This window comes from Pyxicephalus adspersus, chromosome 4 (assembly GCF_032062135.1).
Source record: "Pyxicephalus adspersus chromosome 4, UCB_Pads_2.0, whole genome shotgun sequence".
Classification (NCBI taxonomy): domain Eukaryota; kingdom Metazoa; phylum Chordata; class Amphibia; order Anura; family Pyxicephalidae; genus Pyxicephalus; species Pyxicephalus adspersus.
Genome location: NC_092861.1, coordinates 106,036,648 through 106,055,868, shown reverse-complemented (window position 1 = coordinate 106,055,868; position 19,221 = coordinate 106,036,648). Strand labels below are relative to the sequence as shown.

At 36.0% G+C, this 19,221-nt stretch overlaps 1 protein-coding gene across 1 annotated transcript in view; it reads left to right on the top strand.

Moving 5' to 3' along the window:
* Window positions 1–19,221, top strand: part of CRIM1 (cysteine rich transmembrane BMP regulator 1) — a gene marked incomplete in the record, with an annotated part of 392,052 nt that overhangs the window by 331,006 nt on the left and 41,825 nt on the right. The window contains 2 exon segments of the mRNA XM_072409242.1: window positions 8,671–8,792; window positions 15,170–15,379. Of these exon segments, the coding sequence (XP_072265343.1) occupies window positions 8,671–8,792; window positions 15,170–15,379 (332 nt within the window).

Sequence of the window (19,221 nt, the reverse complement as noted above, 5' to 3'; positions counted from 1 at the left end):
AACACCTCAGGTCTCTGTTGTAGCCCATGGCATTCTCCATGGTTAAAGTGTAGAATAAAAAAGACCAAATGTGTGTCATCTTCTGGTGAAAAGGAACAATAAATGTGGCAACAGTTTAAAATGTGGTGTTAAATAATTGTCAAAAAATATGAAAAATTACACATAGGATTTTTTTGGACATTTTGTAGATAGTAATTGGGTGTTGACTAGCTGTTAATAGTATGATGATTAACTAATCACAAAAGACACACTTCTGTTGAAGAACTTGAATGTTTGTGAATGCTACATAAAAAAATTGTATTGGTGGTGCTTAAAATATGGTTTAAGTCCTAATAAGTAACAAATGTTATTGTTATTATTATTAAACTGGATTTATATAGTAAATCTGGATAATATATAACATATTACGCAGTGCTGTACAATAAATAGGGGTTGCAAATGACAGACTAATACAGACAGTGATACAGGAGGAGAGGACCCTGCCCCGAAGAGCTTACAATCTAGTGTAATGTTCAACACAACCATGTTTTATTTATGAAACATGTATGTAAACCTTGGGGCTTAAGAATTAATTTAAACTACAACATTATTAGAGTTTGGTATTCTAATGAATGACTAAGGTATAGCAGTCATGTTGAGTTTTACCTAGCATCATGTAGACAAAAAAGCAAATTTAATTTGCCTGGTATTTTTAGCAAAACTCAAGTAAAAAATAACAAGATAAAAGTATAGTGTATTAACAAATGTTATAAGACAACCAGTTTTTGTCGCAAAACTTAGCATTATTGCAAAGATTTTTTTCACAGAGATTTTTGCCACTAGATGTCCTTAGTCTAAAACCGTTATTCTCAACCATTGAGCCATGGCTGTGAGAGATCATCAGGTGTATCATGGAAAATTATCCAAATTCACCTAACTGGTCCACAAATAATTTCTTTGTTGGTAAAGGCCAGCGACATATAGTGACAGGCAGGACAAATAAATACTCTTTCGCTAGATGGCAGCAGATAGCTAATTACCATTTGTCCCACTTGATTTTTCAAATGTAAAATGAGTGCCATGGTTTAAAAGGTTGGGAAACGTTGGTCTAAAGGACAGAATTGTTCAGTCCACTTCCTATGAGCCCAGGTCATCAGGGACCTGTGTCAGCCTGTGACTTGGACAGTTACATGAGAACAAGCATCATAGTATCTTTATCTACTGCAGGGGTGTCAAACTCAAATACACAGAGGGTCAAAATTAAAAACTTAGACAAAGTCCAGGGCCAACCTTGAAATATAGGCAAAGAGCCCGCTGGTCTATAGACGCGAGTGATGCCAGGAAATGTGGTGCTATTTCAATGCAGCGGCGGGCCAGCTGCAGTTCATATTTAGGATTCCTTTGGGGGCCAAAAAAAAAGGACGTTGGCAGCCTGATTTGGCCCCCGGGCCAGACTTGGACACCCCTGATCTACAGCACCTTACAAATAAGTTTGTCACTCTACCTTCCCTTCCTATCAGCATGCTCCATGTCAGTCCATGAATTGATTAGCTTCTTTGTTCTATTACAAACTAGTATTTCATCCCTGATGTACAGAGACCACAAGATGCTGATACATGGTCATAATCAGGTTAAGTTTAAAAGTTAGAATATTTCAGCATGTAAGAGAAAGACACATTTTATTGTCTGCAGATAAGTGCATTAAAACTCTCAAGTGACAACTTCAGTTTTTACACATTTCTTTTGAGAAAACCTTTGCATTCACATTTCTGCAAGAAAAGTCATTAAGTAAAACACTGAACAATATGTATATTTTAGGTGGAAACTACTTTTCTCAAAAAAAAAAAAAAAAAAAAAATAAGTAGGCCTATGTTCTATTACTAAAGACAACCTGGATTTTCCTAAACACACTTTTGGTACATTATTGTTCAGATGGAAAGAGACTGCATGGATATTTTGCTACCTGCGTTTGTATGGTCACAGCTTGCTGTGAACCAGGCCTTAAAAAGACATTCACACAAAAACTAAAATCATCATCTGTGCATGTATCTTGCATGTCATTTTTATCCACAGATACAAACAAGAGTAACGCTCACAAGGTCTTACACTATGTTCAGCAAATGCCCAAGCTAAAATGTGGCAAGAGCATATGTATTTATTGAACTGAATTAATTTCTAAGTTTAGTACATTTGTCTCATTATCTTGGGTTGTCAAATGTCTGATTTTCCTAAATATAATATTATAAACATTTGTTCATCAGTTGGCTTTATAGACATCAAACTTTAGGTCATAGTTTTTAACTTTTGTTGTAATGATGCACACTGCAGATGTCTCCTATTTGCCAAGTACTTTTAAACATTTTGGTTCCTGTCTAGCAACTTACCATGTTTGTGTATGCTTTCATTGCAGCTCTGCTGCTACATCCCTAAAGCAGAAGCTCAACCACAACAAAAGTTGTCCTCAATTTTAGTGTCATATACAAAAAAAGATAATGGAAAAAGGGGTGTTTTATGGCGTGCATAGTGCATGTATGAGGGATCTGGTGGGGATAGAAGTGGGTAGGGTTGAAGAGTAGGAAGATATGCTTTGTTGCCCTGCAGAAAATGAATAACAGGAGCAGTTCCTTTAATGTAAACAGCAGAGTTAAGTTTTAATTTTGACAGCTGATTGCCAACAAAGTATGTCAGGGGCTGTTTTGGCAAACTTGACTCATAGGGCCTGATTTAGGTTGGAGAGGATACACTTTCCACAGTGCAGCTGGGTTATACAGCAAACCTGGAATACATTTCCTAAAAGTTTTTTGCTATTTGTAAGCCATTCCAGGTTTGCTGGATCACACAGCTTCCCTGATAAAGGTGTATCCTCTCCAGCCTTGGGGAGCTTTAATAAATCAGGCCCATAGCATAGCAGGCTGACACAGGGCCAAAATGACAAAAAGCACAGCTAACAAGACCAAGCTAAATTAGTTTAACAGTATGGGGAAATGCCTTTGTGCCTTAATATTACAAAAAAACCTCTGTTTTTGTTATGATTACTCATGAACACTTAAAGCAGAAGTAAACAAAAGAAATGACGCTTTCATTTAACCTGGCAGATCCCTCGATGGCACTGGTCCTTCTTGCGATCCAGTCCCGCACCATCCTGGGATTCCTCTTCTTCCCAGCGCAGAGGGAGCGCCAGGCCCCGTTATCTTTTCTTCTGGTCTTTTTTCTCCATCACCCGATCTCACACTGCAAGATTGGGTGACGTAGCCACTGTGAAGGGAAAAAATTTCAGATTTACTTGTTTTCCTGAATTGTGTATATTCGCTGATTCTATTGACTCTTGTCCGGACATGTGTGTCATTAAGCATGGTATATTATGTGGTTGCCGGACGTGTGTCATTAAGCCTGGTAAGCTCTTGAAAAGATGCCTGAAATCGCTGTCATTTCAATACTAGGGTTGCAGTTTTTGTTTTAAAATCTCTGGCAGTAACTCCAGCATTTCTCCAACAGAGTCCTAAACTGTCAAAATACCATCTTCGTTCTGATCGGTATTGCAGGAGCATTTTTTATATTTATTTAGCACAGACATTTTTTTCATGACCAATGTAATATTACATTTCTACAGAAGGCCGTTTTAAACATATTCAAGCACAACCTCTCTAACACACAGACTTGTGTGTGGAAAAAAACGTGATTTTTAAGTAGAATCCGGTAGGGTCTGCAAGTTACAGTAGTATGATTTACTTCTGTATGTTCAGTTTGTGCTTTTAGCAAGAGATAGAAGCTATCTTTTTTCTATAAAGTGGGATCTGTAAGGAAGATATGATACTTTGATGTCTGCAAGATGTCTTTTATTGAATGTTCCTTTGGAGTATGAGTATTTATATGAATCAAATACAGTGTGTACTATATTTCAGTTCTAGCACTGGCACGGATGATCAAGTTATATTGTCAGCTCAATGTAGTGTAAAGTTCTTTATCACTTCTCTAGCTGTCATATACCACCAGTTTTATGAAACTGTCTCTTCTAGGACAGGACTGCATCAAGGTTTTGCTGAAACAATCCATTAACCCAGAAAAGGCAGACATTTTTATTTAAAGGGCAGTACCAAATTAAGAGCTTTGTTAGCCTTTAGTTGAAAATATTAAGAGCCTGTTCAAATAGTCTACATTTTTATTACACATTACATTCTAAGTACTTGCAAAACGTGATCCCCTCACATATTTTCTTGTGTCTAGGAACTGCACAATTTAGGAACCTACGTTGCTATATTATTAATCTTTCTCTATGTAAATAATTTACCAAGTTATGCTTACAAAACAATATAGTACATGAAAAATATATATTTTTAACAAATCAATACATAAAATACTTTTTATTTATTTTTTTCTTCATAAATAGATTTTGTGGGGAAAAAAAAAAAATTGTTTTAAAAATTTCCTAATTCAATAGAAGTTGATTAACTGATCTATGATTTCTACTTCTTTCCTAAAAGAAAGCCTGTCAAGGTGAAACTATGGGAACTTTCATTTCTGTCTTGCTCATGCAGGGCAAGGTATTTTTGTCAGCTTAGTAGGAGCAATGATCTGCAAAGGAGCACAAGTACAGGTGAGTATATGGGTGCTTTCCAAAGGCACAGTTTACGTGCCCTATTTGGACGGGATGACCATGGCTCTTTAGAGGTGCAGGATATATTCCTGTACCTTGTTTTATTTTACAGCCTGGAAATGACCTGGAACAAGCATGCAAAAAAAAAGTTCAAAACAGTAGGCAAATCCCTTTTATATGTCCGCTAATTTCTAGGTAACAAAACCAAGATCAGGATGACTGCCTCAAAACTCAAATCTCTAAAATCCATGCTAATGATTTCCATATTCATATGCTCACCCTTGTGAGTATACAAACACTTATCCTTAACAGTCTTCTAAAAGCATCAAACCACAGTGAGTTTTTTTGAGTTGTTTTGTTATTTTATATTTTTTTATTGTATCTTTTAATAATCAGTCCAGCTATAAAACAGGATACAGGTAGGTTGTCTGTTATAAATGGAGTTGCAAAAGGCTGTAAAACAATTTGGCCTCAAATGCCTGGCTTAAGAACAGGCTGATCACCCCTTGGAATAGAAAAGTTATTTTCAATATAAATAATTTTTTTTTTTTTTTGTGAACAGGCTCTAAGCCCCTTAGGCTTTGTTAAACAAAACGGTCACATGATGTAGTATTGGTAAATTTTGAATTATGGTCTGTGTTAGTTAAATAATAGAAAATAACTTGTCAGGTACTGTGAAAAAAGGGGGTTTTATTCAGTGTGTATGTAAACAGTTTCTTCGTAGAAGGATTTGTATTGTTTTTTTGCAGCCTCTAATACTGCAGTTCCAGCTGCTGGTACCACACATGGGAAATCAAACTTTGTCTCAGTGGATCAGACTGAAGACAGGGTTTTTATTATGTTGCAGCAATTCTGTTGCCTACTTTAGTTTCTGATTTTCAGATCTTTTCCAGTATATATCTCCACAAATGCCAATTTTTTAATTAATTCTAATGCTGTGACGGGTGGGTCCCCATAATGTATCTCACATCTTTTAGGTATGCAAAAAAAAATTGTACAAACACTAAGCAGTCAACCACTGAGTGGTATATGCTAGGGGTATACTCAAGCAAATACAGATGCCTTAACAATACAGTGCTTTCCACAGTGGTTAAGGTTTTATTGTTATGTCTTTAGATAAGCTCCAGTTAGCAAGCTCATACTAATTCCCATGCAAAGGTACTTTGCATTTCTGAGTTCCATTTTTAAGAGCTCTGGCACATATTGTAATGTTCTGTTCCACCATGAATTTTAAACTACGTCAATATAACGTGTCCAGTTATGAATATGTTCACACCTGGATAAGAAATTACAACTACCTGGAAGTAGTTCTAGGAACCCCAGGCCAAATGAAAAAAATTAGCAAAAAGCATGGTCTGGAGCCATCCCTTTTGCTGCCCCAATAGACGGTCTTGCAAAAACCCAAATTGTACTCAATTTTTATTCTATTGTCTTTGTGTTATGTCCATCTTCCTATTAGCCCATGATTTGTAAGCATGCAGTAATGGTGTAACCAATGTACATTTGCAGTATAAAAATGGTGATGTTTATCGCTTCTGTGTGCCTTTTTTTATTTAAACTGCTTTTAAAAAGGCACTTGCAAATGCTTACATAAAAGGTAATAGGCATTTGCAATTCAAGTCTATGAAGAAGTCTTAAGCAGGAAACCGCCCTTGGACATTGCATGTAGTGTCTGAAAAACATATGACAATGATGTTGTCTCCTACCAGCTGGACTAAAAACTGAACCATTTATTGAAATTTTAAGCATTTTCTGCAGTAAAACGACGGCAAAAACCTTTATTGTAAACTAAGCACAGTGGTTTAGAGGTTTGGCCTTTATAGTACTAGGTCCCAGGTTTGAATGTTGGCCAGGACACAATCTGCATGGAGTTTACAGGTTCTTCCCGTGCATGCGTGGGTTTCCTCTGGGTACTCCAGTTTCCTCCTCCTCATTCTAAAAACATACAGTTAAAGGAATTTTCTTCCCCCAAAAGTTGACCTTAGACTGTATTAAAGATCTATGACTGAGGTAGGGTAAATAGATTGTGACCCCTTTTGAGGGACAGATAGTGACATGACTATGAACTTTATAAAGCACTGTGGAATATGTTGGCACTATATAAATACTGTATAATAATAATAATAAGCTTTATACAGCAAACCTACACTTTGGCACACCAGGTCACTACTGTGGACAGAAAAAAGTAACTGATCTGAACTGCAGCTCTATGCACCCCCACCCTCTTTATGATGTGCTGAGCTCTATGTGGAAGGACAAATGCAAGCTTTCAGAGACGGTAGCCTACCAGCTCTGCTTACAGAGTGGGAAAGGTACAGAGTAAAGATACAAATTTTAAATCTTCCAATCCTCTTTTGGCAGAGCTGGCAAGCTGCTGCAGACTCTCACTGACAGCCTTGTACACAAAGCCCAACCTGGGGGGCTGTGTGATATTACTGTTACATTAAACACCTATTTACATAAACATGATTTATTTAAATCCGTGAAATATCCTTTTAAATATGAAGAAATTATTGTTCATGTCACAACTTAACAATTGTAAGCTCATTACAACAGTAGATGGCTTTTTAGAAAAAAAAATTGTAGTTTTTTTTTAATTTTACCTTTGTAAATTAAAAGAAACTGAAGTCACAGTGTGACAAAGTATTTCAGTTCTTTATTCGTGTGTTTTCAGACAAATCTTTTAAAAAGAAGAAAATTAACTTTCATTGTGTAACTTCCCATATGTAAAAAAAATTAGCTTTCATTGTGTAACTTTCCATATGTAAATTGTATTCATAAAATAGTTTATTCAGTCTATGTTTCTACCTTTTGTTATTTTTACAAGGCCTTGATGTTAGGAGAGGTAATGAAAGTTGCAGTGTAATTTCAGTATCATACAACACCTCCACAATCAATGCACAAGTTCAGCAGCACAGCTCCACTAAATCCTTGCCCATGAAATCTCATAACATAATTGGTGTTCAGAGATTTACTAAGAAATTCTTCTCAGATTGGTGTTTGGTATTTCTTGGGACCAAGTTCATCACAGACTTTGTTTACTCAAAAAGTTTAATCTCCTGGAATCTGTCCTAAGGAGCTCCCAAAAGGATGAATCTTGCGGTTTTGTTCTTTTCTACCCCAGATTTAACCTCTAAAATATTTCTGTGTAATCTAAAAATCAAACATGACTTAAACATTTTATAAATGCTCCCAGCAGCCACATTTACATATCAACTGCTCTATTCAGCTGTACTTTGCAACAGATTCTTAATGAAGTATAAAACTACAGTAAAATTACAGATGTTTTGTATTAATATAGGGCATCTTATTATTACACATATTTTGAATACTAGAGATAGACTGCATTGTTAGTCAGCAATGTCTCTCTGCTTCCAGTAATATGTCATGCAAATGACATGAACGGTTCTTTATAACTCTTTCATCATTACATTTGAAAACATGTCAGGTGTTTAACAGAAGATGTATTGTTAAGTGGCTGGGTGCTTTTACATGCAATTACTGATAACTGACTATAAAAGTAGGTTCTTACAACCTTCTACAAATCAATTGAGAATTACAAGAAAGGTACTTTTGTCATTAATAATAATTTTATTTTGCATTTAAATATTGCTGATATATTATCCAGTGCTTTACAAAGTCCACTGTCATGTAACCAACCACTCCTCAGAGGAATTCACAGTCCAATTAGTCATCATTAATGTCTAAGGCCATTTATTTTTTGATGGAAACATCAGTTAACCCATCTTGAGATTTTTGGCATGTGAGGAAACTGGATTGTCAATGATGGTATCTTTTTCCATGAAAAAAAGAACATCCGAATTGTTAAACTACTCCTGAATTTTATAGCCTGGATGTAAAAGAATGTAATTCTTAAGGATTCTTAAGGCATCATGACGTCATTATGGGGGAAGTTTCTCCCCCTTTGAGTGACACCCAGCTCTCCTAACTTACACGGTCCGGAAAATGTAGTGGTCCGTGGGTCCGAAAAGGTTGGCGACCACTGCTTTAAATAAGTTTAAAGTAATTTAAATACCATCTTAACCACTTGAATTTGTTTGTTTAATAAAGTCTTTTTACTGTCTAATGTTGTTTAGGAAAAACAAGCATGGATGTGAAATATGTCGCTGTAAGAAATGCTCCGATGTACCATGCAGCAAGATCTGTCCAAATGGCTTTGAGCAAGATAATCAAGGATGCCTTATATGCAAATGTAGAGGTAAGTAGAGACCTTCACTTAGGGCCTGATTTATTAAAGCTCTCCAAGATGGAGAAGATACACTTTCATCAGTGAACCTGGGTGATCCAGCAAACCTGGAATGGTGTTGGTTACGGATTGAAAACATTTGCAAATAATAAAGATATTGACCAATAGCAAATAGCTTTTAAGAAATCCTTAGAGCCTTGGAGAACTAAAATAAAATAAATAAAAGAAATAAATCAAGCTCCTGGTGTCCTCCTCCTGTTTTCAAACCACATTATAGAGAAGATACTGTATGTACATAACATTGTACAAGGCATTGTCAAATACAGATTTACACCTCATTTAATGTTACTTAATGTTACTATCATTTTGTGACAGCATAACCCTATTTATAAATGCCTCCTTTCCTGTTTGTAATTACAGCAGCCTTATGAAGTCGAGGTGGCAATGTCTTTTTATTGAGCAGATAACAGTGTTAAATGATCAAATTGTATCTTATTCCTATACACCTTATTCTTAATTATTAATAAATGTAATTATGCTTTGTACATGTACACTATGGGAGGTTTTCAAAGATCTCATTTGTAACTGCAATATGTGTTTTTGAAGAAATTTCACGTATATTCACAGACATATTTAAATCCCCTACTATTTTGCATGGAGTAGCTTAAAGCAACATTGCCTGAAAAACTATATTCTGCATACACCAGTATTCAAATATTTTTTAATTGCAGAAAGAAAGAAAAACTTTATTTTACTTCTCTAAATTCACTTTCATTTACCCTTACGCAGCACATCTTCCAATCATGGAGAATGGTTCCAGTAAGAGTAGAGGTGTTTTTTTTCTGATTTCATTTTTGATCAGTCACAACTTCCTTCATAAGCCACTGCATTGCCCCTCCGTCAGCCAAGGCACCTTCCCCATTAGACATAGAGCCTATATCCGCCAAAGCATCTTCCCTAATCAGGCACTGCTTAAATTTTTCACAATGCCCCAACCCAACCAACAGACACAGGTGTCACACCCCCTCCTATAACAGCCGGCTCCCTGCCACCACCATAAATCACCATATATGCCACTCACATTTTATAGTTCATACTTGCTCTACTGATTAGGGGTAAGAAAGCAAAGTTATTGGAAGACAAAGTAATCCCTATTTACTGAAGAAGTCATTACTGCTTTCAGATGGACTTGTTAATTGATTTCCTGGCACTACTGTGCAATGCTTGTGTGTAGTAGGCACTGACATGTGGCCACCACATTTTTCTCAAGCTGCATGCAGCATCTCAGATTTGTCTTCCCATCAACCAACTTCAAAGACTTCAATGGGACCAACTTAACATGCTTTTGGAAGTGTTTCCCAGCAGTCTGGTGCAACAGCAGGGGAGAAGATATCATTTGATGTTCTTAGATCAGTGTAAGCTAAATGCAAGAAACTCAACTTCAGTCAAACACACACAGCAATAATTTTAATATGCCTGTCAAACCCATTAGAAACCCATTGGGCAACTAACAGAAAAGTAAGCATCCAAGAGCAAACAACCATACAGTTTTCAACACTTGTCTAAATTTAAGGTCAAATTAGACTTGCCTAAATCACAAGTATACCCTACATTGAATTACTTCACATAATTAAATCATTGCATTGCAAGAATAGTAATAGGTGGTCTATAAATATGCTAGAAAAGCAGTAAAAAGGAGTTACAGTCACGTGTATGAAGGTATATGGGGCAGCAAACTTCCCTTGATTACTGCCATACTATACCACAACCAACTACCTAAAAGTTGAATATTGTATGAATAGGTTCATTTTTTTTTATCTGTCCAAACTGAACCAGATGTATTAAGAGTGGAAGTTCCAGCAAATTCACCCAAAGGTTGACTGTGGAGTGCTCAGGGAAACCGCTACATCCCGGACTCCACATGATTCAATTAGCATGATAATGTTTAAGTTCATGACAGTACAAACAGAAAAAACTGAACAGCAGTATAGGTTAGCAGGTAAAAACCTCTTCTCTCCACATGGGAGCACAGCTTAGGTTTTCAAATTTTGTATACAATAAACAATATTTCTAAAGCTGCGTACACACGTGCAATTTTTGTCGTTTGAAAGGATCTTTCACGATCCTTCCAACGACAAAGGACTACACGATGCATGAACGGTGCTGTACATACAGCACGGTTCTCCTCAGGGGAGGGGGGAGCGACGGAGCGGCACCCTGCTGCGCACTCTCCCCCTTCCCTTGCATTAGGATCGGTCGTCGTTCATCGTTTGTGGATCCGCCAGGACGGATCCACGGACGATGAACGACACCGACTGTACACACGCTAGATTCTCGCCCGATATCTGGCCGATGCCGATTATCGGGCGAGAAAAATCTGACGTGTGTACGCAGCTTAACTGTACATGCCTTCAGTAAAATCTTTTGTTGCAAGTTTGTTGCAATTGTTGAGCTATATTTCTAGAATAGAAAACATAGTCTTAACAGTCCTAGAATTGTTTCAGAATTCTTTATCTTTATAGTTGTTATAAGTTAGTAACTGAAAATATTGAAGTTAGTGCATTAGAATGATAGACAGCTAGCATCTTCAGATGGAATGGTTAGTAATGACAACCTCCATCATTCTCTCACTAAAGGTTTACAAATCTTTCAAGTTTTCAGGTTTGCAGAATATGTTTTTGGTTTGTTAAGGAGGTTATGCCAGCTTTTAGGAAACTCAGGAGGGTATGACTCCTAAAATGGCAGTAGCTTCAGGTATATGGAGTGTATTTGGGTTCACATCAATATATTATGTCAGCAACTAAATGTATTTCAATTCATAAAGAAATAAAACTAGAAGATGAGATATACTGTTAATTACTTGTTTGTTATTACAAATATGAGTGTACAATGCAATGCATACCACACATGTTTTTTTTTTTTTAAATTTGAATCTGTAGTCTGATAATGAACACAATGTTTAGAACAAAGATAAATGATTTCATTGTTTGGAAGTTAGGGAACTAGGAAAAACATGACCAACACTATTAACAGCTCAGAAACAGTGGGGATTGAAGATAGTTATTTTTTCGAACATTATTGTGGAATTAAAATTTTTGAGAAGTAATTCTGCTGTTAGGGACCCACATCATCATCCTAACCACTTCAATAGATACTATGAATTTGTTAAGATTCAGCAAATTGTAAGTAATCTCTTTTTTACCATATTGATCACAAATACAACTTTCAAGTTTGCATTTTGGTTGAATCAGAATGGGATGGCTGAGATGATCTTTTTTGTTACTATTGACAGCCTATCTCACAGCTAAAACCACCAGTGCAGATAACATATTACCATGTTTACGAACAATTTGTATTACACTCAAGTCAGAATCTTAAGTCCTGGGAGAAATCATGTTTTAATAATAGTTTTCAGACTATATTTAAATCAGTTGAACATGGTTTATTATTAAATGAGCTATATAAATTGGATGATAACAACTTTTACATATGAGAAGGGATCAATTCATTACTGTGTGCTATTGTCCATTACAAAGAATTAGTTATTGTTTTTATTTGGAGTGAATTAACCTAATGGTTAGAAGACCATTCTTAATAAATATAATAAACAGCAATAAAAGAAAGTGTCAAGGTTTTGTTAAAGACTTTAGTGTTGTAGAAATGATGCGGGGTAGGGGTAAAAGATGTATTTTATCAAACGTTTAATATTTGAGTTACTATTTATGCTATTTAGGAAAATACCAGTTGACACTAAAATAAAAGAAAATTAGGGTCTGCTTTTGTCCTTCTTGAAACACTTGAAATAATTTTACGTAGATTTATTGGTTGTATACTTCCACCTGTCTCAATCCTATCCATAACATAGAGAGAGAGAGATATGTCGAAAGGGGCAGGTGTTCTGTAGGTAAGTAAAGGGGGGCTCAGATAGGGCTGCTGGATGTTGCTAGAATTTTAATGCATCAGAAGCAGTACTGTTAGTTCACTAGTTCACCCCAAGTTAAAATCTTAATAGATTAACAGGTATTTTTTGTTCTTGCAGCATTTTAAAGAGCAAACGCACAGAGAAATGTATATTGTAGGGATACAAAACATGTTTTTTGTTTTGCCAAAACATATAACTTTATATTTATAGTACATAAAGGTAAGCGCGCAAGTAAATAGACTTTTTGCCACAATCAGGTGTAGAATTTTGATTTATAAGGCCCAGTGCAACATAGTCATCATTTATGAAGGGTGTAGCTCTAATGATTCCTCAGGTAGACCTGAGGTCTATTGGGCTGAAGAAATAGCAAAGATGTGCAGAAGACGGAAACTACTTATAGCTTTAATAAGGGTTCTTAGTGTACTTTTGGACCATAGAGTAAATATGTCAACCACTAGACTTCCCAAGCTGATACAGTATATGTACAAATGCAGTTGGCAAGAGTCTCTTTCAATTTGTAAAGTCCAGAGGGCCATACAGTAAGCATAATGAATTCACATGTAGTTACATTAGTTGACGTAAGAGAACAGGTCGGGTTTAACATACTACACATATTGGTCATATTTTGCAAACCAGGTTGGGCCTTGTGGTTAATGTTCTACTTGCAACTTAGATAGCTTATAAGAATGATATGTGCATCTGGCATCCTCTGCTTTAAATTCTCTTGATGCAGATGTTATAGTTTAGATAAGTAGTAAAAGCAGTTTTGCACTGCCAGGTGGAAGATATTTCGGGTTACGATAAAAATTCTAAATATGAACTGCACATTTAGCCCTCAGGGACCAGTTTTAGAACTGATATGAATGAATAGAAACATCAATCTGCTGCTACGTTAAATAAAAAATAAGCAGAGGAATTTAGTTAATTTTTTTCTTTGCCGTCTTTTTTTACTGATTCATTAGCTTTTTTAGTTTTAGAAGGTCTACCAAGAGTCTACATGAAAACAAAACAGCCATGTTGTATGCCAGCAACATTTGCAACATTTATCTTGTTAATGGATCAGGAAACTGAGATACTGTTCAAACCCCCTCATTTTAAAATTGAATTTTAGTGGCAATAAATCCAGTTATGGCTGTTGCTTTTCAAGCACTGATTAATATTATTAAGATTAAAAAAGAGTTGTGCTCAACACAGACCGCACCAATCTAACTACCACCGGGTTGGTAACATCAACATGGCCACATCCCTAAAATCGCACATATGTAAACAAAAAACAAATAATGGGACTTTCAAGGCCTTCAATAATCATATTTTAAGCAACTATCACATTTATATGACATAAAAATATATTTATTCACTGTATTTTAAAAGTAAAATATTTAAAAACAACTACATTTATAATATTGTCACATGCATGCCAATCTCCTATATGAATTCTCAGTACCAGATTATTTAATATTCTATGCGTTTCACAGAACTTGGTCCGCTTCTTCAGGTCAACACAGAGCCTGTAATTTAAACAAGATAGTTAGAACAAAGTTATATAATTTACAACTTTGCGGTTAATGTTATATAAACGAGTCACACATAAGCTCTTGTTAATGTAATTCCAAAAGTAGTTTTTATTGTCTAAACCTGCAACTTTTTTTTAACATATTGATCCTCCAATAGAGTCTTTACTATTTTAAAGTAATAACGTGCTGTCTTTTTTCTCACTTGTTCAGCTGTAATGTTGCACTGTTACATGGTCATTCAAGTGAGACTACAAATGGCTGTTTCAACATTACACGGGCATGATCCACTGTTTTAAACACTAACACATGCACCCTATATGCATTCCTACAACATGCACCACAGTCCCTGAACTTTGGAGCATTTCGCCAATGCTCATTAAAATGTATAATTTAATGTTTAATTTAATGAAGAACTGGTGACAATATAAAAATATTCAGTTAGGTTGGAGTTGATTTACTAAATGAGTTTGTGTTATTCACGTAACATAGTGAATTGTCAGTTGCAAGGGATAATTTCCCTTAGCTTAATGAATAAGGTGAAGCTATGCTTACTTAAGCCATTCAATTATGTGCAAGTGAAAATGGAAATGTTAGCTGCTTTGCTGTCATGCTGACCCTCTAGATTTACTAAAGACATAGATGGACAGATGTGCTTTTCTTAGGCTCTAAGGTACACTGATTTAGATTGCATTTAAATCAAGTCATTTCAAGTGGCAATTGCAAAATAAATATTCTTTAATCATTTGCTGTTAGGATTGCCTTGCAAAACTATAATTATAGTTCTGTACCATGTATCTACATTTTATCCATAGTCTGTTTATCACGCAGATATTAGGTTTAAAATGTTGTTTCTTTCATATTGTAATCAGAAAGCTAACGTTTTTAAACGCTGCTCTGTTTGCTGGACTGTAGGTGTTTCGCAGCTTAATATGTCTTTTTTTTTTTTTTTTCAGAAGCAGCAGCATCTTCTGTGCCACCAGTCCTACAAGGCACCTGTCTGTCAATGGATGGAAGACGGCATGAAAATGAAGAAAGCTGGCATGACGGATGCCGGGAATGCTATTGTCACAATGGACGGGAAATGTGTGCTTTAATAACATGTCCAGTGCCTGGCTGTATCAACCCTACTATACTACCTGGGCAATGCTGTCCATCTTGTTCAGGTAAATATACAACTGTATTCTATGGGTAATTACACTAATACCTATATCACTATTTCAAAATTTTTATAGTTTAGGGCTTATGTACACTAGATCTTATTTGTATCTAAGCTGTTTTTTTTTTAACTTTATACAATTCAATGTCAACGCAAAACCAACTTAAAGTAGCCAGTACAACTCAGAAGCAGCTTTAGGGACTTCTTCAGAAGCTGAAAGGCAAATCAATGCCAAAGCAGAAAACACTTCAAAACATACTACGTTTGTCTGATTTTTGAGTGGGATACTTGTGTACATGTACACGTGTGTACATGAATCTTGATCAAATATTAATAAAAATAGTAAAAAAAAAAACAGTATTTATACTAAGCCAACATATTACCCAGCGCTGTACAATAAATAGGGGTTACAAATGACTGACAGATGTAGACAGTGACACAGGAGGAGAGGACCCTGCCCAGAAGAGCTTAAAATCTAAGGTGGACAAGCACACAATATGAGGGGTGGGTAGTGGTGGATAAGTAGTGATGGTTTTAGGAAACAGAAGATGGGTAGGCAAGTTTAAAAATATGGTTTTTTACTGATCTTTTAAATGAGCAGAAAGTAGGAGCAAGCCGAATTGAACGAGGAAGACCATTGCAGAGAGTTGGGACAGCTCTAGAAAAGTTTTGGAGTTTGGAGTGGCTAGGGCTGTTTTTTTCTACCAGGTAACAAAAATAAGTGGGAAAAGAGCTGTAGAGGGATTTGAAGACAAAGCACAGGAGCTTGAAGGTGAAATGGAAGCCAATGAAGAGAACTACAAAGAGAGGCAGCAAAAGAGGAGCAGTGGGAAGGATGGATAAGTCTGCCTGCAGCATTCATAATAGATTGTAGATGAGAGAGTCGGGTTAGTGAAATACCAGAGAGGAGGATGTTGCAGTAGTCAGAATAAAAGATGATAAAAGTATGTACAAAGAGTTTGTTGGGAACAGGTAGGGGCAAATTTAGTCTATTATTTAATAAGGTAGCAAATATAAAGTTAAAACAACACTCGAATATTCACATCATTCACTTGTGACATTAACATTTTTTTTTCAACAAATTGTTGATTATTTTGTAATCTATAGCACTTGTGTATCACTGTATCTGTTTTTTTCTAATCTGATTTAGGTTAGAGGCAATGAGTCTTGGCTAATAAAGTGTGTCTGATGATAAAATATTGATAACACATATTTATTCCTTTAAGAGAGCATGAAGAAAACAATTGTGACAAAATATTGTCAGTGGCATTAGAAACATAATTAAAAGCTTCATTGCCTCTTCTTTATAACGTCTTCTTTGAGTTTCAAAGACTTGAGTTATCAGTTGTCCTAAACATGTAATTTGAATATCTGTTCCTGTTGGGTAAAGTTTGTTGTCTGGCTGACAAACAATTGTCTCTTAATGTAATGTAAGTTACTATTCTTGCTGCTACAATTCATGGTACACACATGCTTGTATGACACGACTCTTATGTATTATTGAATTTAGTTGACTAGATGCTGTTGTTTACTTTTAACTTTCAGCAAAACTAAAAGAGAGGTCAGATGCCTCCAGTACCTTTTAAAGTGGAACTATATTCCCACTATGAAAAATGCACGATTGGATAGGTGGTTTTTGCAGAAAGGGACAGGCAATCTCCCTTCTGCAATAACAGCTTTTACCTGCCTGATCCCCAGCCAGCTAACAGAATTTGCTGGTCTATACATGCGTTGGTTGCCAGGGAAACCTGAGTTTTATTCCGGGCATGAATGAACTCCTGCGCCTTTTGCAGAAGTTGCGTTATCCCGACACGTGCAATCAAGATGTCCGAAAATCGTAAGAAAGAAAAAAAGATGAAGGAAGATGGCAGCGCCCTGCAATGGGACAGGAGTAGGTGAGTAGCACAGGTTTCATTCTACTTAAAGTTGAGAAGAACAAAAGCAAATACTTGCTCAATCATTCCCTATGGTCAGCAAGGTGGATATCTGCTTCAACCAAAGACTTGATGGACAATAGATGGACTGTCAACTGAGATATGTGGCACACTACACATCACTAAGTTGGAAAGACTTTTTTTGTCTCCCCCTAGAACATTGCAAATTTGTTTCCACATATTATTATCTCCTGTTATACACTGGTACTAAACTGTTACAATTCAACTCCTGGGCAAGAGGACATTCCCTCCCTTTCTAAGAAAGCTTGGCAAGAAATGCTAGGCTAACATACTAAGGTAGTAATAGCTTTTAGCGAGAAAGCGATCAAACTCTATGTATGTAAGTCATTGTCCAAATTACAATATATTTAGAGGTTATGTTCTCTGCTAAGCATTACATTAACCCTGAATGTAAAGCTTCTCTGCTAATAAAACAGTTACTGGTTTAAAGTTTCTCCCGAGTTTTACCATGAAAGCCATTTTGTTATAATAAGGATTTTGAGGTTGGCATAGCTGGCCTCCTAACCACAGTAGGTAGCCTGGCCTCTATTTGCATATCAGAACTAATGCCCAACTTTTGACTTTGTGCTCTTCTGCCCCAGAGCTCCCCAACCAGAGATCCCAACAGGGATATTCATTTTGTTTTTAAATTACCTCCTGGCCTTTCACATAATGCAATGGGTGTTTTTCCTTCTATGTCTTAAGTTTGGGCTATAAAACTCTACACTAATAATCTTTTCCTAGAGTTCCAGGTCAAGTGATGCAGGGCTTTTTTACCGCCATTGTGTAGCCCAAAAAGTGACAGATTTCAATAATAAGGTCAAAGCTTTTTTTTTTTTTTTTTAAATTGGAGTTGGGGAGTCTAGGCTCATGTATTGGTACAATCTAAAAAGCTAACTTATGCCTTCATCCTTTTCATGCATTGCTGTTCATTTGTGACATATTTTACATGTATTCAACAATTCAACCTTAAAAAAACAGCACATGCTGGAAATCGCATCAAAGATTCAAAGCAGGATCTTTTTCATATTCCACACTAGAGCATTTCTTCTAAAGGTTGAATATTCTTCTACTTTTAAAAAAAAAGTCTTATTTATGCATTAGTCTTTAAACAAGATCTTTTGTTTTTCTCATGTCAGAGTTATTGGTCAGTAAAGGTTCTGATGATGCTTTAATAGAACTGGAATGCCCAACTATGGTTCCACTATATACTCACTATAGATCCAATAATAAATATTTGATCAAGACCCAAATATTCTAATAGACAGTCCATATTTTCTCATAGTGTTCTGTAGTAGTGACTGTGTCAGGCTGTTAGCTAGCTAAAGTAGTAAAGAAAAAAAAAAAACAAGTACATTTTTTAGTAAAATGTATCTTTGTTGGTCATTAGCTGAAATGTGGTTTGACTTCGGCAAGAAACCACAGGCATGAAAACAATGATAGACTGATTAATGCTGCTGCCTTACTCACTATTAGCTATATCAGTGAGCTGCCTGATTCTTTGGAGAGCTTAGCTGAATCCTTAAAGAAGCAGAACAAAGAAGATTGAGCCTCCTTTACGTTACCTTCACTAATACAATCTGAACCTGCTCTGTTAATAATGATTGTCTTCAGAGGTAGCTGCAACATTGTAGATAGTGGAACAAGAGGTGCTATTAATCAATGCCAATGAAATGCGTAAGACACAACAGCTTTTCGGGACTCATCCAAGGTCACAGATACTAAAACTGCTGTTTTTCAAGTGTGAAACACTAAGCTATTCTGTTGTCAGTTGATTCTCAGCGATTGCAGAAAATAACTTTTAAATAGGCTTTTTTTTTCATAATCATACCTTATAAATCAAATTTAGGGGAAAAAAGACTGTCAAATGCCTAAATTTATAACAGGGACCTGTGGCATTATTGTGTGTTTTATG